This window comes from Cladophialophora yegresii, assembly GCF_000585515.1.
Source record: "Cladophialophora yegresii CBS 114405 chromosome Unknown aczIN-supercont1.1, whole genome shotgun sequence".
NCBI classification, from domain to species: domain Eukaryota; kingdom Fungi; phylum Ascomycota; class Eurotiomycetes; order Chaetothyriales; family Herpotrichiellaceae; genus Cladophialophora; species Cladophialophora yegresii.
The window spans coordinates 1,810,165-1,832,846 of NW_006913045.1; the positions used below are offsets into that span (position 1 = coordinate 1,810,165).

General features: G+C 54.9%; 10 protein-coding genes across 10 annotated transcripts; 3 read left to right on the top strand and 7 right to left on the bottom strand.

Moving 5' to 3' along the window:
- Positions 1–405: 405 nt before the first annotated feature.
- A1O7_00638 (uncharacterized protein) lies at positions 406–1,007 on the bottom strand (the record flags this gene model as incomplete). The annotated part of the gene is made up of 2 exons (XM_007754679.1): positions 406–555; positions 642–1,007. 2 exons carry the CDS (start codon positions 1,005–1,007, stop codon positions 406–408), a joined length of 516 nt encoding a protein of 171 aa, XP_007752869.1.
- Positions 1,008–2,818: 1,811 nt separating this feature from the next.
- A1O7_00639 (uncharacterized protein) lies at positions 2,819–3,358 on the top strand (the record flags this gene model as incomplete). The annotated part of the gene is made up of 1 exon (XM_007754680.1): positions 2,819–3,358. The coding sequence occupies one exon, from the start codon at positions 2,819–2,821 to the stop codon at positions 3,356–3,358; it is 540 nt and encodes a 179-aa protein (XP_007752870.1).
- A 484-nt stretch (positions 3,359–3,842) lies between these two features.
- On the bottom strand, positions 3,843–5,825 carry A1O7_00640 (uncharacterized protein; the record flags this gene model as incomplete). Its single annotated transcript, XM_007754681.1, has 1 exon — positions 3,843–5,825. One exon carries the CDS (start codon positions 5,823–5,825, stop codon positions 3,843–3,845), a length of 1,983 nt encoding a protein of 660 aa, XP_007752871.1.
- A 1,347-nt stretch (positions 5,826–7,172) lies between these two features.
- A1O7_00641 (uncharacterized protein) lies at positions 7,173–9,166 on the top strand (the record flags this gene model as incomplete). Its single annotated transcript, XM_007754682.1, has 2 exons — positions 7,173–8,814; positions 8,877–9,166. 2 exons carry the CDS (start codon positions 7,173–7,175, stop codon positions 9,164–9,166), a joined length of 1,932 nt encoding a protein of 643 aa, XP_007752872.1.
- Positions 9,167–9,685: 519 nt separating this feature from the next.
- Positions 9,686–10,447, top strand: A1O7_00642 (uncharacterized protein; the record flags this gene model as incomplete). Its single annotated transcript, XM_007754683.1, has 2 exons — positions 9,686–10,067; positions 10,179–10,447. The coding sequence occupies 2 exons, from the start codon at positions 9,686–9,688 to the stop codon at positions 10,445–10,447; spliced, it is 651 nt and encodes a 216-aa protein (XP_007752873.1).
- Positions 10,448–10,931: 484 nt separating this feature from the next.
- A1O7_00643 (uncharacterized protein) lies at positions 10,932–11,426 on the bottom strand (the record flags this gene model as incomplete). The annotated part of the gene is made up of 2 exons (XM_007754684.1): positions 10,932–11,107; positions 11,189–11,426. The coding sequence occupies 2 exons, from the start codon at positions 11,424–11,426 to the stop codon at positions 10,932–10,934; spliced, it is 414 nt and encodes a 137-aa protein (XP_007752874.1).
- A 2,835-nt stretch (positions 11,427–14,261) lies between these two features.
- A1O7_00644 (uncharacterized protein) lies at positions 14,262–15,002 on the bottom strand (the record flags this gene model as incomplete). The annotated part of the gene is made up of 1 exon (XM_007754685.1): positions 14,262–15,002. One exon carries the CDS (start codon positions 15,000–15,002, stop codon positions 14,262–14,264), a length of 741 nt encoding a protein of 246 aa, XP_007752875.1.
- A 1,369-nt stretch (positions 15,003–16,371) lies between these two features.
- A1O7_00645 (uncharacterized protein) lies at positions 16,372–17,091 on the bottom strand (the record flags this gene model as incomplete). Its single annotated transcript, XM_007754686.1, has 1 exon — positions 16,372–17,091. The coding sequence occupies one exon, from the start codon at positions 17,089–17,091 to the stop codon at positions 16,372–16,374; it is 720 nt and encodes a 239-aa protein (XP_007752876.1).
- A 210-nt stretch (positions 17,092–17,301) lies between these two features.
- On the bottom strand, positions 17,302–18,675 carry A1O7_00646 (uncharacterized protein; the record flags this gene model as incomplete). The annotated part of the gene is made up of 1 exon (XM_007754687.1): positions 17,302–18,675. One exon carries the CDS (start codon positions 18,673–18,675, stop codon positions 17,302–17,304), a length of 1,374 nt encoding a protein of 457 aa, XP_007752877.1.
- Positions 18,676–19,275: 600 nt separating this feature from the next.
- Positions 19,276–21,525, bottom strand: A1O7_00647 (uncharacterized protein; the record flags this gene model as incomplete). The annotated part of the gene is made up of 1 exon (XM_007754688.1): positions 19,276–21,525. The coding sequence occupies one exon, from the start codon at positions 21,523–21,525 to the stop codon at positions 19,276–19,278; it is 2,250 nt and encodes a 749-aa protein (XP_007752878.1).
- Between the last annotated feature and the right edge of the window lie 1,157 nt (positions 21,526–22,682).

The window sequence follows — 22,682 nt, forward strand, 5'->3', positions numbered from 1 at the left end:
CTATCCACACAGGTCCGTAACGTTATGTTGACATATACGCCGCGAGTGTTGCCAGGCAGGCGCCGATTCGGTAACACCTCACCAAGGACAACGATCCTAACGTTATGGGCCTTAGGGAGGGAGATCGCTGAAGCTAGAGCCATTGCCAGTGCACACAGGAGGACCCCAGAGGAAACTTGTGAGGTATGGAAGGTTTGTGGCGTGAGCGTGGTATTGCTCGTGTAGAGCTTTCCGAAGAACACGTTCACGGGGTTTTCACTGACATGTTGACAGTTGACAGTGGCGCATCGTCTTGACCACTGTATCGGCACCCCAGCAACATATTGAGTCGCGTTACATCGTAGGCGAATTTCAATGAGATGTCGCCTTTCATTCCGTCCCACCCTCGGTAGACAGGAAACCATGTCAACCCGTCAATTGGTCGAAGGTGATCAAAGCCACATCTAGGCCATCTTGGTCTTCAAGCCAGTTTGTTCGCGGTCCAAAGGACCATGACAGCGCGCTTGTGAGGATCTTGGTAATGATATGGCTTAGGGACAGAACCCAAGATGACCTCTAGGCAGGTTAGCATCAGTACTAAGTGTCCGACGGGCTATGCGGCTCCGGTGCGCCGCTGAAGCCCATCTCAACGTCTAGCTTACCTGGAGCTTGCACAAGCTAGTGAAATCCGCCTGCTTGCCGAGCTGTTGTTGAATTGCCTTGGCCTTGTCGGTACAACTCCAGCCCCATAAGTCCTTCTCCGTCTTCTCCACCCTGTACACGATAGCAACGATGACCCAGGTGATAATGTCCATGGCCACATAAACCAAGCTGAAAAATACAAGCCTCCGCTTGGACCGCCAGCACAGCGCGATCAGCGCGACCAGAGCTATGAGCGAGGTGACGATAGACGCGGCAGCGAACATGAAGGTGGGCCACACGACGCGGTCTTTGGCCCATGGTCCCCATGGTCGATCCTCCATGAATATATCCCTTGTGGAGTAGAACTTGTAGAGCACGTATATCATGATTGACTCAATGACGGCGGCTAGAAGCCCGGAAATGACATTCGAGACTGCCGAGATGATCTTTGCCGAGCGCCGAACTCGGTGATACTGCTTTACAAGCCAGTCGCGCCTGCGGGTGGGTAGGAACCCCACGGGGATGGGTTGACGGCCGTCGCATCTGTTGCCCCGTGTCGAGGGGCAAACCCTCAAAGTAAGTCGCGTGGACATCATGCTTGTCGGTGCTGTGTCTTGGATCGAACTGCGTGGCCTGAGGTAAAGCGGACCCACAACATACTCACATGCATATATGGCCCTCTACAATTAAGCCAATAATGTGTAGTCCGGCAGTTATACATCTGTTGCCCTGGAGAGTCATCAGCTCTCGAATGGTAGTGGCAGATGAGTCTCGTGGAGCTGGATGTGAGAGCACATAACTTGACACCTTTCATGCCAGAATTCGTGGGCGACGAAGAGCAGCTGGAACGCGGATGGCGGTACGTTCGCCTGATCCAGCAACTCGCCGGGCGCCCATTGACCCAAGGCGGCTTGCCGGAAGATCACGAAGGCCGATCGCGGCTCCTCTACCTCCACGTGCGCAACGATCCTGACTTCCACGCCTGACGAATGTAGACGACTGCCGAACCTCGATACCTTCGAACGCCCGAGATCTAGTAAGTCGAGCCAGACCAAGACGCAGACGATCCGGATGCCGAGATAGTAGGCTGATCCTCAATCCCACCAATGGTTGACTGGCTGGCAGCAGTCGACGAGTAAATCGTTCAGGACGAGGACGCTGAGGACCAAGAGCAGGCTAGGGCAGTCCAAGATGCCCTGTTGCGCGCAGAGGTCGAGGCGACGACGGCACTACGGGGTCGCTGCTGTGCACATTTGTCGACAAGAACTCAACAACGGCTCGTTTCTACCTTTAATCACTGGGCAGCCGTTATCTGATGCCGTGGGCAACGTGATGGTCATTATGATTGCTCCGAGAGGCTTTGACGATGCGGCAGAGCTTCATGATGCGGTACGGAGAGGGCACCCAAGACGGTGTAGAGCTCGAAGCAAGATCGTGAGGGAGATTTTGTCGATCGTTTGGCTCTGGTGTCCTGCCTCTTATGATGTTCGTTGAAGTAGTCGGTTGTCATCTCATCATGTATGAGAAACATTGCTGGAACGTGTTGTGAGGTATTCTGTTGCTCCGCCGTAATGATGACTGGATGCAGCATATGCTCTTATGATCCACCCTCCCCAGCCTTGTACCGAGTCGGTTCTAGTCTAGTCTTGGCTCGCTTGGCTGAAGCCACGAGGCTCGTCAAACTCTTCTGTAACACTTGCAGCCTCAACCATCGCCTCTGACACGCTCCAGCAGATTGCCTGCCGTCGCACGAAGATGAAGTCATACCGTGAGTGCGTGAAGATATCGTGCACAGCGCGACGGTCGTACGAGCTTGTCCTCTTCAAGCCCTCTACTCGCCCACCCCAGTCGTTACAGGCCCCGATCGGTGTCTCCAAGTCACCAAGGGCCACGGGGGTCGAGCATAAGCCAGATTGTTCACCTGGGGTGGTCTGCTAGAAATGCCGCAACACCCGGCACGAACCTGTCGGGAGGACAAGGACAAGTATATCTTCGGGTCTGTCCCTTCCCAGGTAGGCCTACTCATTTGCTCTACATGCGTTGCAAATCACCACACATTGCCTCATAGCCTAGCCCTGGTGGCCCGCTAGACGGAACAAGGGAAGCTCACCAAGTCACTCATTCATTCATACAAAGCGACATCATACCACACCACACCGCACCATACCGTACTTGCATCAAATAAGCACCCGCAAATATGCATACCTTCTTTCAGATTCTCTCGCCTTCAGTCTTCCTTCCCCTTCTCCTCCTGCTATTCACCGCCCACTCGACGTGTTCTCCCCTGTGGTGGGACTTCCCAGGGAGCGAAGGCACCAGCGCGGTGGCCACAGGGACGTTGAGCCCCCCACACCGCGTCGTGCGTGCTCGTTCTCCCGCCAACACGAATGTCAATCCCGACGCCGTTACAGGGACGACGTGCGACGACGCCTCCGTCGACCTCGTCACGCACGACACCAACGTCGCGCTGCTTGCCATCTGCGGCAGCATCGCGGGGAGTATCCAGTTCTGTGAAGGCGATCCTGCAACCACGGTCGGCGCATCGGGGACCAGCAAGTTCACACTCACGGCGGTGAATGCCGACCAGGGCGCCACCATCAATGTCAGCAAGGGGAGGTGGGAGGGATGTATCCGGGCCGCGAGGGCGACGTGTCCTACGGGAACGTTTACCAGTACTTGTGTTGGCGGGACGAGTGATGGGGCCGGCTTTACATTTGTGTTGAGTGAAAATAACTGACGAGGTGGGCGGGATGGGGCGACTAGCTCTAGGTAGGGCGTGCGATAGGACTCTTTTCCACACGCAGTGACCACGAACGTTTTACGAAAAGCATGCGCATGCATATTTTGATGGATGGATATCGGAACGAGCGGAGCCGTTCACGTGAAAAATTCAGATTCAGACTCTGTCTGTATTTTTGAATACCTTGTCTTCCTTGAAATGAAGAGACCGAGATGGCATAAAAGGGATTTTCGAAATCCGGTCGTCAGTCGTAAAAGATCCTAAAACCATTCAAATTCCTGCAAGCGCTCGCCCAAGCATTGCCTCGTGGCCAAACACGCTTTTCGGTCTTGTGCCTTCGCTTCTAGAAGGAGTGGTGCGCCTGCTCGATATTTGCGCTGGGAGGTTCATCGAAAACTGTATAAAAAACAGATAGCCAACAGAACAGAGATATTTGGTGGGTGGGTTCTTTTTGACAAGGCCTTGTCCCTCGAAATCCTCTTCAAAGGCCCTGCATGCTGTGTTGGCTTTGAGCCAGAGCGAACGTGTCAAATACAGGACAGGAAGGCGCTTCGACCTCCTGGTCGGCCTGAATCAGATTGTCCATCCACGAATCATTGTTGAATGGCATCTGATACTCCAGTTGGGGCACTGGCTCTGAAGCTCGCGGTATCATGTGGGACGCAGTGCAGTCGACGTAGACATTCGGCTTTGTCAAGACTTCGCGAGCGAACTTGGCAACTTGGGTCTTTGCGATGCTGGCCCGGGGCCAGACTTCGCCGTATGCCCCGAGCGCAGTGATGCAGAGTTGCATGCGCTCCTTGATGGCGACCGCTTGGTCGGGGGTGTCCACGATGGCGTAGGCCGGGAGATGCACTGTCGCGGCGGTGGTCAGGCCGCACATCAGCACGGGCGAGCACATCTTCACATCCGGCTGCATGCCGGCGAGGTGTGTGATGGCGTTGGCTGCCCTCAGGGCCTTGGCCGTGTGAGATGTGTAAGCCAGTGCAGGGAGCCCGGCGGCCTCGGCCTTGGTGCATGTGGTGCGGTAGTGGTTGCGGATAAAGGTTAAGGTGGAGCGTGGTCGGTGCAGGCATATCGCCGCCCAGTGAATGACCAAGTGGGCGATGAAAAGACATTCGTCGATGGAACCGTCGCTGCGGAACACTTGTCGCTTCTCGGCCGGCAGCGATAACAGGAGGTGAGAAATGGCGGCATCGATGCCTTCGACCTGGGGGTCTGTGACCGCGAATGTGTCTGGGCTGAGCGCGAGCACAGACCCCAAAATGTATGTGGCTTCGATCTGATACGCGAAGGACGAGTACTCGAAGTTATCTTCCGAGAACGTCCTGTTGCGGAGGTCCGCAATGGTGCGGGTGAGAGGGGGCGAGCGAAGCTCGTTGTAGTCCTCGTCATGTCCCGGCAGAGCCACGTCGTTGTACGTCGAGTACAGGCGGAACGGCGACGACTGGCCGCCAATAGTCACCACCAAGCCCTCAATGAGGAGCAGGGTCCACCATGTCCGTCGCCACATTTCTTGCAAGGTCGAATCGTTAGGCGACTGTTGCAGGGCGAAGCTGTTCCGGTTGAGCCCGATACGCAGCGAGATCTCAATGGCCTTGTCCAGCGCCATGGACCCTTCTGCCTGCCCAAAGCGAGCGAAATTGGTCATGGCATAGAGTATCAGGCCTTGCACTTTGAAGCCATCGTCCGGCACGTCCGGTGCGAAGATCATTTTTGCTGCGTTCTCCAGCGCGGGGTGGTTGGCTTGTGGAATGTAATGGCTTGCAAGCCATCGCATGCATGCTTGCAATGCCGGAGGCAAGATGGCAGGGTTCTGGTGGTATAGCTTTCGTGGAGCAATGAAGGGATGAGACGGATAGAAATGCCTATAGAACAGGTCGATCAGGTCGGTATCGCTCACCAAGGACCTGTCTGAGATGGGAGGCACTTCTCCCGCAGACCCGACGGACCCAACGGATCCGACAGATCCAACGGACCCTCGGGTCATGGACAGTGATGAATCACTGTTGCTAGGGCTAGGAAGCTGGTCTTTTGGCGGCGGCGGCATGGTCTTTTGCATTTCTAGAGGCAGAGTCTGGAACGCTGCAACTTCGCCGTTGTGCTGGAAGATCTCAGCATATGTCAGAGCGCGCATTTTGGTAGCATCAGCCTCGTTAAAGACTCGCTGGCCATCAGGAGACACGAAGGGCTTAGTGTCATAGTGAATAGGATCATTCTTCGGCTTCTGGTCAGGTCGGTCTCCTGCGTTTGATTGGGGCTTGCGGAATTCTCGGTATCCTCTTCGGGAATCAACCCAGTAACAGTCGCCGTTCCGGTCTGCACATCTGCTGCATAGTGGCTTTTGGCCATCACACTTGAGATGCGACTTGCGGCAAGGAATGCAGGCCAGAAGGCTTGGATGTTTCGTTCGGCCTTTACCAGAGCCCGCGCCTGGGTTAGGTGTGGCGCCTTCTGCAGCCATTTTCCGATTTGTCTGCTTAGAGGTGATGTTGAATGGCGATCTTAGGCTTGTCGGTGAGAGGGGCAGATGCGTGCTGGGTTAAGTAATGAGAAGCCCGCTCAAAAGTGCGTGGAATTTGTCTCTATCGGGGACAGGCTAATACCTGTACACAGCCTCGGATGATCCGTACCAACCACTCGGACAGATCCTGTAGCATCTCTCGCCGTCGATTGCAACGTTTCGATATTATCTTCCCAGATCTTACTCGGGCGAGGTCGTCGGGGACCGCTGTGGGGGGCCGTTGAGCGCCGTGCCATTTATGGCAACTACGGCGAGTCACGTGTCAGCACTTCCCGAGATGCAGCACTAGCTTGTTTCAGGATAATGTGACAATCTCCAGCTTCCTTCACTCGAGCCTCACCAAATTTTACAATACTGTGTACGGAGTACCATACTTCGTACTACAGCGTTCGACAGGATAACGCGAGAATCCCTCTGGCTACAGCTGCTCAGCCGAATCCGAAGATTTGTGACCTCCAGCGCCGACTCTACGCTGGTGTGCCCTTCGGTACACAGCAATGTCACGTGCCGTGCATGTGACGGTCAGCTCACGCCACCTTTCGAGCAGCTTGTGGAACCCGATGAGCCCGAAGCTTAGCCCTCCACAGAACATCGTTCAAGGCGTCGTTAGCGCCTTGAGAGATCTGATCCCCATTCTGCCGAGGACATCATCCTGCAGGAAGCACGGGGTCTAAAAGCTGGATCAGGGCTTCGATTATACCTCGTATTTGTATATCGATGACTCTGTCAAGATCCCCGAAGGCACGACATATGGAGCTAAACATCAGTAGCCCGCTGTGGGCAGGGGTTGCGTCGTGCTGGTCCCCGATGCAATTCTGCTGTGCCAGACCCACTATCAACAGCGTATCATCTGGTCCGGACTGCTTTACGAAGGATGTCGGTATCCGCCAGTGACGTCCAGGAGTGCTCAGACAGCCTCATGAGAAGAAGGAGAAACAGATACGCCGACACGGCTGAGCACTCCTATTGTGGCCTTGGTGGCCTCAGATGATTTGACGATGGTCTCCTGATTTGTGCCCGCTGAGATTATACGAAGCAAATGCAACTCGATGGAGGCCGTACCAGCTTGGCTATTGGGGTGGCCTGAACGGCGGATTGCCCGCCTCTTTGAGGAGTGCAAGTCTGTCTACGGCGTTCACATCATACAGGTGCTCGTGTTGTTGGGTTACAAAAGCCCCGTTCAGGCTTGAACAAAGCCCTTATATCTTCTTCATACTTCTGACTGCCCAGTTGCGGATACTGCGTTCTTTGGCCGCGGGCTTGCACCTGATAAGAGCTCCATCGGCAATGTTGACCGCCAGTCTTGCTCCATCTTGCGATGCATTCGGGCATACCACTGACGCCATCCAGGACGTGGAGAAGGGCAGTGAACTGAGCCGCCACCTCACCAACCATGCCCTTACATCCTTCTCGTGGTCGGATGTTGGGGTTACTGTGAAGGACCGAAAGACCAAGAAGCCCATACAGATCCTGAACTCCAGCTATGGCTGTGTCCAAGCCGGAAGTGTCGTTGCCCTCATGGGTCCAAGCGGAAGCGGAAAGACTACAATGTTGAACGTGCTTGCACATCGCACAAGCACAATGAAGGGTGACATACAGGGGAGGATCATGATGAATGGACGAGTGATGGATGAAGCTGCTATCCGGCGGGTCTCTACCTACGTCGAGCAAGAAGACGCCATGATCGGGATCCTCACGGCGCGAGAAACAGTCGACTTCGCTGCCAGACTATCCATGAATGGCAACACCCCGAAGAAAGACAGGCTTTCCAGAGTGGACGGGCTGATCGAATCTTTCGGTCTACAGCGGCAGGCAGACACAATCGTCGGCACACCGCTACGGAAAGGCCTCAGTGGTGGCCAAAAGCGCAGACTGAGTGTGGCTAGCCAACTTGTCACGTCGCCTCGGCTGGTCTTCTTGGACGAACCCACGAGCGGGCTCGACTCTACTGCAAGTTTCGAATGCATGAAGTTTATCAGACAGGTGGCTAAGCAACACAACCTGATCATCATCGCCTCGATCCACCAGCCATCAACAACCACCTTCCAGCTTTTCGATCAACTGATGCTTCTGTCTCAAGGACGCACATGCTATTTTGGAGCCGTTTCTGCAGTCGAAGGCTACTTTGAGCGCATTGGTCGACCAATCCCCTTACATATAAACCCGGCAGAGTACCTGCTCGACCTGGTCAACACCGACTTCGGACACGATGATAGCTCCGCCGACGGCTCGTTGGGCTATGTGCACGAAGCCTGGACGGCGTCTGAGGAGCACAACGCATTAATGTTATCTACCGCGACCGTGAGCAGTCTTGTTCCGGTATCCCCCTCACGTACGTCACGCAAGAGCACACTAGCTATTGCGTGGGTTCTGTTGCATCGCAACTTCATCAAATCCTACCGCGACCTCATCGCCTACGGGACTCGCGTCTTCATGTATTTTGGCCTGGCAATCATGATGGGTACCGTCTGGCTCCGTCTGTCCTACCATCAGAACTCAATTCAACCATTCACCAACGCCATCTTTTTCGGCGGCGCATTCATGTCATTCATGGCAGTCGCCTATGTGCCCTCAATCATAGAGGACCTCAACAGCTTCGCCAAGGAACGCGCTAATGGCTTGTACGGTCCTTTGCCCTTTATCATTGGCAACACACTCATCGGCATCCCTTGGTTATTCCTCATTGCGGTCATGTTCTCCATCATCACCTACTGGTTGGGTCATTTCAATCCCACCGCTGGCGGCTTCTGCATGTGGGTGCTTTGGCTGTTTCTAGACCTACTGGCAGCAGAGGGACTCGTGGTCCTCGTCTCGAGCATCTTTCCCTTGTTTGTGGTGGCACTGGCGGTGACTGCATTCGCAAACGGGCTTTGGATGTGCGTCAATGGGTTCCTTGTGCCGATGGGAACGTTAAATCCGTTCTGGAAATGTAGGTTGCCCTCCTGATCTCCAGCCACGTCGGCCAGTGATACTGACTACCAACTTCGACAGATGTCTTTCACTACATTGATTACCAAGCCTACGTGTTCCAAGGGATGATGGTCAACCAGTTCCGCTCCACGATCTGGGAGTGTGACAAATCCTCTGACACAGATGAATACCAGTGCATGTATCCTTCCGACCTCCAATCCCAGGGCAAGATCCGCGGCACCGCTGTCCTCCGCGCGTACAAGTACTCCTGGGGTGACGACAAGATAGGCGAATGGATCGGGATCATGTTTGCGATCATCCTCGCCTACAGAATCCTAGGCTACTTGGTCCTCGTGATGAAGAAGCACTGAGGTGTACATGAGATTTTACGCCATGGGATTTCGTTTCACAGCTCGTGGAAGAAGGGTGGTTGTTCCTCAGCGTCAATCATACAAGCGAGAGCGACGGCGTTCATTTCATGGATGCTGGAGGTAGCGATGCACAGAGTATTGGTCTGTTACTACCTGGGCGCATAGTATATATATCCTCTCTGCACGAATTTCGATTAGACCGACCCATGCTACTATACTGCATCCGACGGCAAAAGAAGCTACGAAGCTTGACCACGGAGAAGAAAGCGGCGGCGGCACCCGCCTCGGCCTTCTCCGACAGCCTGTGCAGAGTTCCACTGTAGGCAGCCCAGCGACAGGACTGTCCTCTCTCCCTTATCACATCACGGGAGAAACTCAAACTGGACAGAGCACCCAGTGATTAAGTACAACACGATATAAAGCGATGGCCAAGGAACACATCGCACCCGGCTGGCCGACTTTCAAATCTTGCCTGTCAAACTTCTAGCGCAAACTCCACCCTGACCTCTCAGAGCAAGCATGGGCCCCCAGGTCGAGGCCGCAGCCCTGGCGTCCGCGCTCCTCTCGACGACCGAACACGCCATAATTCCCCTCACAGCCGCACAAGTCGCGCAGGGCTCGAAGCTTTTTGGTGCAGCCATCCTCGACCGCTCGACTCTAGGCACTGTGCTCGCCGAGACCAACAACGAGCGCGAATCGCCCCTCCTGCACGGCGAAATCAACTGCATCCAACAGTTCTTCAGGTTACCAAAGGATACCCGCCCGGACACAAAGGACTGTATCTTCTTCGCGACCCACGAACCGTGTTCGCTGTGCCTGAGCGGGATTACGTGGAGCGGGTTCAACGAGTTCTACTACATGTTCACGTACGAGGATAGTCGGGACTTGTTTGCCATTCCGTGTAAGTGTATAAGTGTGCGAGTGTGCGAGCCCAGGCTCACGAGCATGGTGCACGAATTCAAGCACGCATGAATGCGTGCATCTGCTGACACTGACGTGTCCGCACCCCCAGACGACATCGACATCCTCAAGTCTGTATACCAGGTCGCGACGCCGGGTGAGTCCGAGGCCGACCTCGCAGCGAAGCCGCTGTACAATCGGCGGAACAAGTTCTTTACAGCCCGCTCGCTGGCCGAGCTGATCGACGAGGTGGACGACGAAGCCACGAAAGCGAAGTTGAAGGGCGAGTTGCGCAGGGTGAAGCAGATGTATGATGGGCTGAGTGCTACGTACCAGGAGGGCAAGCAGAGCGGGGCCGAGTCGAGCAGTTTCTTCAAGTGAGGGTGAAGGAGGGCGCTGCCTGTGTTGATAACGAGGGTACTGTGCATGTATGATGTACCGGCCGAGCCACGGCGAATGGCACTCTGGCTGAAGTGCACTCATTGTCAGGTCAGGCAGATCGGCGTGCGGATCTAGTCGTGTTGCGTAGGCAGTATAATACGGATTGGGACAATGTCACAACTATCACCGTTTCCTCAGCGTTCGAATCCCCGTCGAAGCATTATCTTGCCTAGTATCTCAGATAAATCCCGCCAATTCTAATGGCACTTGATCTCCGAGTTGTTTCGGCATGTCCACGCCCTTGCCCGTCACCGATCGTCCCCAGATCCAGATTCATTCGTTGTCCTGATCCTTGAGCCTGCTGCCGATTGTCCACACCAACTCCCGAACGTCCATATCCGTTAGCTGGAACAAACCCCTGTATGTCCGCCACGTCGCCATCCCTCTCCTCCACCACCGCCATGGTCGAAGGACCACACAACCGTCAGTTGGCCGGAGGAGGAGGAGTATGCACCACACACTCGATATTATGACCTCCGGGAGAGGTGACGAACGCGGCGTAATAGTTCGGATGGTATTCGGCCCTCACGCCGGGTTTGCCGTTGTCGGTCCCGCCGGCTTTGAGGGCCGCGGCGTGGAAGGCGTCGACCTGAGCGCGGTCTGAGCATGGGTACTCGTTAGTCATACATACTTGTGGCTTGGGGCACTACTTCTGCATTCTTCACGGGCACAGAATCGCACCTTTCGCTGTCAAGGCCAGATGGTTCTTCAGCACCCTCACGTCATCGCCTATTGGCTGTCTGTCCTCGATGCCAGAAATCCACAGCCAGGGCTGGCATTCCTCGCCCAGGCCGACCACGCCGGGCGCGGGGCGCATGAACTCCTTGAGGCCCATGTGCCCGAACGAGGCGAGCAGGAAGCCGACCTCGTCGTCGAATTTGCTGAAGGGCACGGAGTATGAGACGTGGTCGAGAGGCATGGTGACGATGATAGAAGGCAGGTGAGGAACAATTCGCACCCAGACTTATGAAGTACCTACCGTGTGATGTGCAGTAGAGGACTGAGATGTGCAAATGGGATGGGAGCGAGTGACGTCTTAAATAGTCAGTACTCCGGCCCTATTACACAGCTATCGGCTCACAGTACGTGCGTAGCATGCGTATGTGAGACTGCCTCTTCAAGGTAGCTGCGAACTCAATTAAGCAGAAGGGAGTGAGCCTCTTCTGAGTACGAGGTGCGCGGTAAGTAAACCATCAACTTGTGGTCGGAGCACGTGAAATCGCGTCGGCTTCGCGCTCTTCAATCGATACGAACGCTGCCGTTCCAGGTTTGGGCGTGCCCTCGGAGCCGCGAAATCATGCAGCCAAGTCACTACTCGGACGTAATCAAGCCGGCCATTGGACGGACTGACCTTGTTGCCTGGCGGTGCCTGATTCATGCTGCAAGGGATCCGGCTCAACAAGAAGAAGTGAGCCAAGTTTGAAGTACGCCAAGTTGAGGTGAGCAGTGGTGAGCAAACCTTGAGGTGACAGACTGACTATGGAATTAGGTCTCAAAGACACCGGGCTGAAACTCATCCCGAGTCCCAAAGGGCGAATCTCGATTTCTCCGCAGATACATCTTTTCGAGCTCCGGAAAACAACCATCAAGCAACGACATTTATTTTGCAAGTGTCGGCAGAGATTTGTTCGTCCGCTGACGTGTCGTTACCTCCCAGGCGGCAGAGCCGCAACGTGGCGCTCTGGGATAAAAGTTCGATTTACACAAGGTTGGGTTTGGCTGGTTGCGTCGCGACAAACGTGCCGTTTAGCTCCAGCGGATTTTGGATTGAGAACGAGGCTCGCGACACTATGAGTCCACAGACCCGTGACAGGATAATAGAAGCGACTGAGTGACTTCTGACTTGTATGATGTGAGTGTGAGTGAGCGAGTGAGCAACTGAGAGAGTGACTCCGCCCAACTCGCTGAAGATGATCAACCCTCGTCAGCAGCATTCCCCTGTTTGCCATATGTGACACTGCCGTCAGGCCGGTCTCTGGGGACAGTAAATATACATCCAGCACCGGTACCGGTGCATATATCGCCAAGCGAGCCACTGCCTCCCTGTCCTTCCAGCTATCTTGTTCTTCCCGACTACTCATCTCCTCTCTTGCTCTTAGGATCGTCCCGCGATCAAGCAGTCGAATTCTCACATCGTTTTCCAAACCGACCGGAACATAATCACAGCCTTGACCAGACGCACCGAACAACAGCAGATACAGTTATCACCGCGACGTCACTACTCAGATGTGCTACATCGCCCTCTTCATCCTCATCTACCAATGCGATCTCTGCCCGTCGACCATCCGCGCCACCATCTCCCCCCTCCACATCTGCCGTTTCGGACACATCTACGACCCGGAGCGCGCAACCCTTCATGAGAGTGACATCGACACGAACAACCCGAATGCGGTCTGCGATGGCACGTTCACGCATATGCCGGACACGGGCACGCCGCCGTGCACGTTGACCGTGAAGAGCCATGAGCGGTGTAAGTTAACTTTCGTTTTGCTCCTGTCGCGTTAAGGGTGGAACGGAAGCGGGAACCACAACCCGTATTCAGTCGAAGTCAGCCACGTACGAGGGGTACCTATATATGGTCTTCCTCGGCCGTACTGAGTCGGGATCTCTGCCCTCTGCCCTCTGCCCTCTGCCCTCTGCCCTCTGCCCTCTGCCCTCTGCCCTCTGCCCTCTGCCCGGTGCCCCGTATACCACCTTCACCTGCACCTACACCTGTACCTGGAGCAATGTCCTCGTACTTCGACCACAGAAGTCACCCTGGTCTAACATCCTGCTATCACTAATCTAACCTGCTGATCACCCCAACCTAACCTCTCGATACCACTCTGGTGTATCCTAACCTCCTAATATTAATATCGCCTTGATCTAACTCTGACCTCACCCCCTGATGCCAAAATTACTCTGCTCTGACCCCCCGATATCACCATGATCTAACATGGCGGGCGTCAGGCAGCACATGCCAATCCCGCCTAGGCGTCGAAATCATGCCCGGCGAAAGCGAGGACGAGCAAGAACGGGAAATGGCCCGCACGCTCCTCTGGAGCCGGTGGCTCGAGTTCATCCGCGGTAGCGAGGCGGGGCGGTATCTAGGTGAACGGGCTGAGTGGGTGGGTGGGATGAGGGAGCGGACAAGTGAGTAAGCGGGCGTCAGACCGAGTGGGTGGGTGGGTGCGTGGATGATTGGGACGTGCCACTCTGAGCTGGGCAAGGCACGGCTGGGCAAGGCAGGGCAAGGTAACTTCATCGTACCACATCAGTTGGCCGATCCCGTGCAAGCAAGCACGCTGGTATGAAAAGATACTCAAGTACATCCATGTGTGTGTGTGTCTTGGATGGAACGGACGTACGTACGTCACTAGTTGCCCTGGAACGTATGCATCCTCCCTTCGGCGCGATACCCTGCAAGTACACTACTTGAACGAAGAGATATTCAAACACCGTACAGTTGGTGCCGTGGACGTGGACGGAACGGAGATATGTATGTCACCAGTGGCATGGCGCATATCTTATGGAAGGTAGGTACGGAAAGAAGCGCATTCTTCATTCATTTCCACGTCCCTTGAGTTGTAACCCTTTCACACACATCTGTCCTCGAGCTGGCTGGAATGAAGTGGATGCCGCTTATGTAATGTGCTTTCTACCATATCTTGCCCCCCCAGGGCGGCTGGCTGGCTGGAATAGAGTTATGCCGACAATCATGTACTGACTGTACTGTACGTACACACGTGCGTCGCCTGTCTACCTAGGTACCTACTTACACCTCCTCGTGTGACGCAGGATATGGGTACGCGCACCCAGGCATAGGCATGTCCATGTCCATGTCGAACACCTCACTCAGCCACGTGTCGACCAGATCACGCTTGTGGTATTGATATGGGTGCTGGTCCAGGTCGCGGTCCACGAGTCCTTGTTCTTCTTGGTCTTGGTCTGCTTGTTCTTCTTCTTGCCCTTCCTCCCCTTTCTGCATTTCCTCTTCCTTGCCCTTCACCTCTGCGTTCCCCGCTTGCTCGACCCCAGGTTGGAGTGTCGGCTGCATGGACGTCACGCCCATGTTGAGCATTTCCTCAAACTCCGGATTGGGTTCTACTTCGGGAAGGGCCGGATACGGACACGGATACTCAGCCAACGGAGGTGGAGGAGCCATGTCAAGGTCAAAGACAAGCTCGTCCTGCTGTTGACAAGTGGGATGTTGGGTCTGAGCGCGGATCTGAGCCCGAGTCTGCATCGGATCCAGGGATACCAACGAACGCATAATATCCATTTCAGCCGCATTGCTGACGTTGACACCCGAACCTGCCCCGCCCTGCCGTTGACGAGTAAATGGTCGCGTCTGCGCCTGAGTCTGAGTCTGGGTCTGATTCTTCAGCGGATCCAGGAATCTGGACGTGTCCAAAATATCCATCTCCCTATGCCCATTGGCAGCATTCCGAACACGCGACCCTCCCGCATCACTACCACTACCACCACTCCCAGCGAGGAACGCCTCCAACAACATATCGCGCCCCCGCGAGTGTGGGTTCAACGGGTCCAAGTTACGAACCACCGCGATGCCAGTGGCCCTCGGACCCGGTCGACTCGTCCTCATCACCACCGGACCTCGGCGCGGCCCTCGCCTCCCGCCTCGACCTAAACCTCGAGTGCATGGTGCTGCGTGCCGCGCAAAATGGAATGGATGGTTCGCTGCTATTCCGCCCGTACTGCCTCGCACTCCGCGCAGCGCTGGATATCTGGGACGGTGATGTTCTGACGCTTCCGCAGCGGACGGAGGCCTAGAGGGCATGTGTCGGTGTCATCGGCCTCGCATTGCGTGATGGCTGGGGAACTGCGCGCCGAAGCTAGGTCAATGGTGTTACAATCGGGGCAGCGGAGATGGATGGTTCCGCTGTAGATGACGCACATTTTGTATTTTGTGGTGTCGTAGTGTGGTAGTGTGCTTGTTACTAGCGAGCGGGATGGGAATGAAGCTGGGAGGTGCGTGGAGGGAGCGCTTACACACACACACTTCAGCTGTTCAGATCTTGCTGGATTGAGACGTATGTCGTCGCTGGCAAAGAGTAATCTGGGATGGATCTATAGTCTGACTGTCTGTAATGATATCGATCTCGGTGGAAAGCGTTGGTTGTATGAAAGAGACCTGCGATGCAAGTATAGTCGTCTGCAATGATATCGACCTCGTTTCGGGCTCGAGGAGTATCGGTTACTTACGTGGACGAACTGGTGGATGGAGATCTGGAGGATTGAGATGTCGAGCGTCGGTTGGATGGCATGAAGCGACCAGGGATGGAAGCAACTATAGCCGCCTGCAATGATATTCGGTCTCGGTTCGCGGTCGCGGGTCTTGGTTAGTTACGCGGACGAAGCGGCGGATGGGTTGCGAATGCTCTGGAAGAGGGATAAGGATAAGAATCATCGGTCCTGAGAGGACAAGACCAATATATATATACCCGCAGAACGCAGTGTGGCGGCAAATGGGGCCTCAGCTCAGCTCAAGTCCTTCACTGCATCACTGGTGGCCATTGTCGGGGGTGATTAGTCCAGAGTCGACACCACTAAACAAGACCGTGGCAACGGGGAGAGTGAAGAGTGAAGCTTTTGACTGAGCCTGTCCCAAAAAGACACTGACTCCAGATGTAGTCACCTTGTGAAGTCTCGATCCACATTGCTGGAGTAAGTAAATGGAGGCAGCATATACCTGATACTAGGTACTCGAGCGAAGGAAGCCAATGCGTCGAATACGGCGAATTCGACGGCTAGAAACCTCGCTAGAGATCCGCTCATCAACCGAGTGGACATCAAGCATCCCATATTGGAGGTCCCTACCGCAACCGCGCAGACAACTCCTGGCCAGATGCACCAATCCGGTATCATTCCGCATGAAACTCGACACTCACCGTCCCTCTCACCTCGATATTTCCGGGCTCAAACTGTATGCCGGCACCGACACCAAAAGCCTCAACACTTGCAACCTGCCTTGCTGTCTGCATCATCTGTCCTGAAGGCCAGAACTCGCTACTGTCCTCAATCTTGACACACGTGACCCTCTCTCTGCTGATGATACGTGCATACGCTTCTGCCCTTTCGATGGCATGCTTGAGAGCTTGCAGGCGGACTTCCTCGTCCAGCCAAGCTTGCTTCGCGTCGGTCAACTGCCAAGTCACGCCTCTGAGGCCGACGTAGTCCATGGCCGACAGACGGACGACCATGTCCCCTAGAAGTGTAAAGTCGCGAAAGTGGACGTCGATAGTTGAGCTCGCTGTGTGCAGTTTCTTGTCCGGGTCTGGTCGGTTACCTTCGTTGTCGTAGTCATCGCGTGTCGAGATGGAGAGTGAAGCGATTGAATAGAATGTAATGGGAGAAGCGGGCGATATGTCCCCGTTTTCAAGTCGTGATACGAGCGAATCGAGCCGACTTTGCAAGGTATTGACGGCCGTGATGACATTCTTCGAGGCCAAATCTTTGTCGTAGCCAGTATCAAGGACGTGTATGTCAAGTGCGGCTCGCTCGGCCACCGTCCTAACCTTGGCACGTCCCTCGATGTGGATCACTGTAGGCGGTTTGGGCGCAGCGGCTGCGTTGAGCGTCATGGCTGCGAGGGCTGAGAGTAGCGATAGAAATGATGTATAAAGCCTTTCGTCTGTTATGGGAGATGATTCAACCGATGGGCGAGCTGGCACATCTTGGCGATGGACACGCATGCTGGTAATCCAAGGTTGGGCGGAGCTTGTCCTCCAGTCCGGGGGCGGGGACCCTTCATGTCAGCTAACGCGTTCTGGCACAACTCCACCCCCACCTACTCAAAGTGACGGTCTCGAGCCGGCCATGTACTCACGAGTGATGCTCTTTTCGGATCGGAGTCTTCCCTCGGTGATCCAGTAAGGCGCAGGCAGGCTCGTGTCCTTCAACGATTGTACGTCCCCGCGAACAAGAGCCGCAAGTGCCTTAGAGCAACCGAGGATCCGAGGCATGCCATGACCGGTGAAGCCTGCGTTCACAAAAACGCCTGGCCTTCCTGGCATCTCTCCGACCCAAGGCACGAGGTCTGAAGAATAGCCCATGACCCCAGTCCAGATATCAGTGATCTCTGCCCCTGAATCTTCCCAGCCATGGAACATGCGCTGCATATAGCCGGTGAAGTACTTCTCTGCACCCGGTATCAGCTCTGAATCGTCGATGTTGTTATGCCAATATGCCTCATCGAGGAGAACCGCTTGTTTCGCGCCTCCCACCACGACGCTTCCGTCCGTTCGAGAGACGAGGTAGTCATACTCTTGAGGCCCGTAGCGAATGCTGTACGAGTTGTTGAGATGTGGCGCGGGCTTCTTGGCATTGGCCGGTACTGCGATCCTGCATGCAACACCTCTTGCTGGTGTTATCTTGTCCCGGAATTCCGGCAGGATTGTAGAGAGGTAAGCGTTTGTAGCGAAAACGACCTTTTTCGCCCTGACTACACCTCGAGGGGTGGTGACGGTCCAACGGCCACTGCCATCCGCCGTCTCCGAGATTCTAGTGACGGGAGTGTTTGCCTGCAAGCTTGCGCCCCACTCCAGACAGCGACGCAGTAGATGACAAACCAGCTTGTATGGCCATACCGTCCCAGCTGTAAACGTGAAGGCTGTCAATGCGCCCTTGACGCCCGAGACCTGCTCGGCCTTCTTTGGATCTTGGATGAAGTGGAGGTCATCCGAGAACTGATATCCTCTTGCCTTCATCTCTTTGAAAGCCGCAATTGTCTGCTTGGCGACTCGAGGATCCACGAACACGTCAATGGCCCTGGTAAGCTCAAAGTCACAGTCAATCTGCCCCGTTTCGACCAGTCTTTTGACATCGAAGACCTGCTGCATCTCGAATCTCGTGAGTTCCTGTGCCATCTGGAGGCCAAACATCTTTTCACCGAGAACAGCGTTGAAATAGACATCTGGTTTGATGTGTCCGCCATTGCGCCCAGTGGCCCCGGAGCAGATGTCGCGTGCTTCTAGTATCACGACTGACGGCGTTTTGCTATCTGAATTTTCCAGCATATAGTATGCAGTGGCCGCGCCAGTGTAGCCCGCGCCTACTACTACCACATCTGCCTCTTGTGGGAGGGTCTCGGTCGTCCGATGATTCTGCAGGTTGGAATCGTATGAGAGCCAGTAGGATGGCATCGGCTTGGGATGTGGTAACGGCATCGTGCGAGTTTTCGCAGGGGGCATGGGCACGTTAACGGGGAGATTGGTAGAGCAAGGGAGGAACGTGTATTGGAATATGTAACCTGAGTTCTCTCACCCATCTTTCTCAGATAGAGCTCGAGCTCGCGTTCGACCACGGAAATGTCCGCCTCATCATGCGCATTCGCATCCTGCGGTAGTGAGGGTTTAGCTTCTGCAGTTCGGGAAAGTACGCCTTTCCAATGGGGTTGCTGGGCAGATGAATCAACACAAGGGCTGGTGAGGGCAGCTCGATTGTGAGAATACTCCGTAATCAGGACAGAACCTCGTCGCATGATGTCATTGCTTCGATGCGACCGCATCAACCTTGACAGTGTGACTGTGAGCAAGAAATGACCGGGCACTAACGATATCTTTGATTGGACTCCGTAATTTTACGGAGTGCGCTGTATCTTTTGATGGCTGTCCGAGTAAGGTGCAGAGCCTCCACCCACAACAGAATGTCGAATTCCCATTCTCCAGCCTTGGACCTTGACCACGCCCGTCGAGGTCTTACCCACAAACCTGGTGAACCCAACCTTGGAACCACCAGGGACCTTGTCCCCTAAAGGCGGTCCCGCATCATGAATGCTGATTGCCTGTCTCTTCTTTATCCTTCTTTCGATTCATAAGGCTTGAGCTCCTACTTCGCGTCTCCTGTCCTGAGGTCATGGCCCTGATCCGGCTGTTGCCACTCGCTTGGCCATCAACGGATGAGCTGCTACCCTCGAGTTTCCCAATGCGTGCCATCAGTGTGGTATTCTCTTTCTGCAATTCGCCGACCTGTCGGGTCAACAGGTCTTGCTCCCGTTTCAAGTGGTCCAGCTCGGCTCTGGCCTCGTCTCGCTCTCTGGTCAGGCGCGCCTTTTCGTCCTTGTCCGCCTGCTTTCGTCGCTTCTCCTCCAATTTCTGTGCTTCCCGTTTCTTTTTCTGCTCCAGCTTGGCGACTTCTTTCTGATATCTCTCTTCCTGTTTCTTCAGTTCTTTTTGATGCTTCTCCTCGGCCTTCTTCAGTGCATTTTGTTCTTTCTCACTATCCTTGTTTGTTTGACTGGCGAGCTTCTCCCGCTGCTTGGCGAATTTGGCATCCATGGCTGCCCGGCGTTGAGCCAGTTTTGCAATTTCCTTGTCATGCTGCTGCACCAGTTGGCTTTCGGATTGATCTGGTAGCGACTTGGATGAGACCGAACGTGACGCTGCGTTCGATGTGATATGCGAGTCAGCCGAGGTAAACGAAGCCGTTGAGATCGTGGAGGACGCATCATCATCATCACCCTTTGCGTTCTCCCCAGGCTGTATCTCCTGCGTGGTTGAGTCTTGGGGGAGTTGAGATTCCTGCGGTTGTCCAAAATGCGGTAGACGGCCACCCACGATATGTGGCGTATATGAAGCAATGGTCTCTGTCATATTGTTCAAGAACTGCGAAGGGGTTGACGGCCCATGAGAAGCAGATCCTCCAGCATCGTGACCATCCATGGATGGACCTTGGCTTGCGGAGGCTTTCGGAGTATGGGCCGGTGAATGCTCGACGGGCTCGAGACCCTCCTCGTGTTCTCTAATCCCAGCTAGTGTGCCATTAGCCTCCCAGCTGGCAAAGCTTTCCCGGCGGTGGCCATCGGGACGGGAGTCGACATTTTCGAGCGCTTCTTGTTCGTCATCCCTTTGACACGCCCAATCTAAGAATTTGACAGCATCGGCACAGATACTTCCAGGAGTGCCTCTTTCGACCATGAAACGCGGGACACTGCCGCCGGGATCACTGCGAGTGACCATGATCCATTCGACGGGGTTTTCCTCAGGGTCGAAAGGCTCGACACGATCTGGGCGCATTAATGGGCTCGCCGGAGCATCCACGGTGACACTTCTCTTTCTGCTTCCTGGGGATGGGTCGCGTTGACCAGAACCGCGAGTGTCAACCCTCAAATGCTGGCCATGGAGTTCTTCTGCAGACGCGTGCTTCTCTGCATTGCGCTTTAGCACGTCTTTCTCGAGTGAGGGCGACGGCGATCTTTGGTGACCCATATGACTCAAGTCTGTGGACGACATTGTCGCCTTCAGCTTTCTGGGAACCTCCCGAATAAATTCTACAGATTCGTACTGGCCCCGGATGAAGCCAGGGCGGGGTTGAGTCTCAGGATGGTCACATGGCTTGGATATGATCATGTAATGTCTGGGGACGAGATCGGGTTCTCCATGGTGTTTCATCGCCTTGGATGAGGTTATCAATAGCGTAACGAAGTCGCGGGGGGTGGTTGGGCCCGGGAATTGGGCACTGAGGCGGTATACTTCGACCTTGCCACGGTTTGGCACCGTGATCTCCTCGACTCTCGTCTCTGCGCCTATACCTCTGATGTTGCCCTCCCCGGGTTTACCTTGGACAGCAAGAGAAGTGGGAAATTCGCGCTCGAAGCCACGTTTGAACCGGCTGAAGCCCAAGCCTTCGTGTACACTTCTTCGCGCAAACCAGGCGCCTTTGCCGTCCTTGCTGCCCAGCTTGTAGACAGCTATGCCCAATGGATTGTCTTTTGCGGCAAGCTTAATCGGCTTGCCCCACTCGTGCTGAAGAGCCGCATACTCTGGAGCGGGCGGCGGGCTCCGCGCCGAAGACACGAACATCTCCGAGGCATTGGTTGGCGCGATCGAGCCGGTGGTGTGTGAACGAGGTCGATGAGCGGTATCAGGGTCAGGTATAGGTATCGACTCGACCACGGCCTGGACTTGGAAAAAGAGGTCGGCTAGGTAAGGATCTAGCTCTTCTTGCTGCTGCGGGATGTCGGAGAATTTGCAGGGCCCCAGCGCCTTGAGGCAGTCGTGGAGGTTCGGGTCGGGCATAATCAGGAGCCTTCTGGCAGGCTAAACTTGTGGCAGAAGGTCCAATGCCTGCTGAACGTACAAAGGGACTAATGTTCATGCGATAGTCATGGCCGCAGATGGCAGGGAGAAGAGGAGGGAATAGCTGGCTGTCACCGTGATTGAGCGGGTGTTTGTCGGAAAGGGCGGCGAGCTCGAACAGACATGTAATCCGACCTTGCCAGTAGAAGCAGTAGCTTGTGCAACTTGTGGTAGATGGGCAGCGGCTGAGATCAGGAAGTGTTTTATGATGACTGAGCACGTTGCTTTGCGAGTCGAATGCCTCAACCAATGCCCGGTTTTGAAAAGCGGACGACGCACGAGTGGACGTGGAACAAGAGACAACGACGGTGACGTACTAGCCCGAGCCCATCTTAGTGGGGGCAACACGGGACCCCAGAGGCCCAGCCCGCCAGAGCCACTCGGCATCAGTGCCTAAGAAACTACTGTGGTACTACCTTCAGCGACCGCTCGCCAGGCCTTGTGTGGCTGCCGGTTGTACATTCCACAATCCTGCGATTTCCTTCCATCGGCCCCGCCTTCAACATGTGGTTGATCGTCTGCCCAGACTGCCCCAAGTCCTCCAAAAATGGCGGCGAGAGCAGCTTCTAGTTCAGAAACGTGACAACCTCTCCTTCGGCTGGCGAGACTGATAGATCCATGAATCGTACTTGTGAGGTCGCGACAAGTCCCGAGGACTACTAGTAGTTCTTACTAGGTCCAGTGGAACAGCAGGCAGGAAGAGAATACGGGAATCTGGATAGTGGAATTGAGCATCAGGGTGGAAAATGAGACAAGATATTCCTATTTTGTTTGGTATTATCATATATATTGAGAGGCAAGTTGCTCTCAACTTCCAGCACCCGATTCCCGTCCAACCAGTGGACTGAGGCTTCTTCGACACCAGGCCGAAGATATAGGAGATGACCCTATAAACCACACTCGATCCGATCCAAAATGATCGAAAGTAGATCCGTATCGCCCGTCACGGTCACAGACCATGAAAGATGTTCGCGCACACCACAGATGTGTCATCGAAACACGACCGCGTCTCTAACCCTCAAATCCTCAGAACTGATGTCGCGTAGTAAGGCAGCTGCCGCCACATACCAGATGCGACGCCATACCACCCCGCCGTT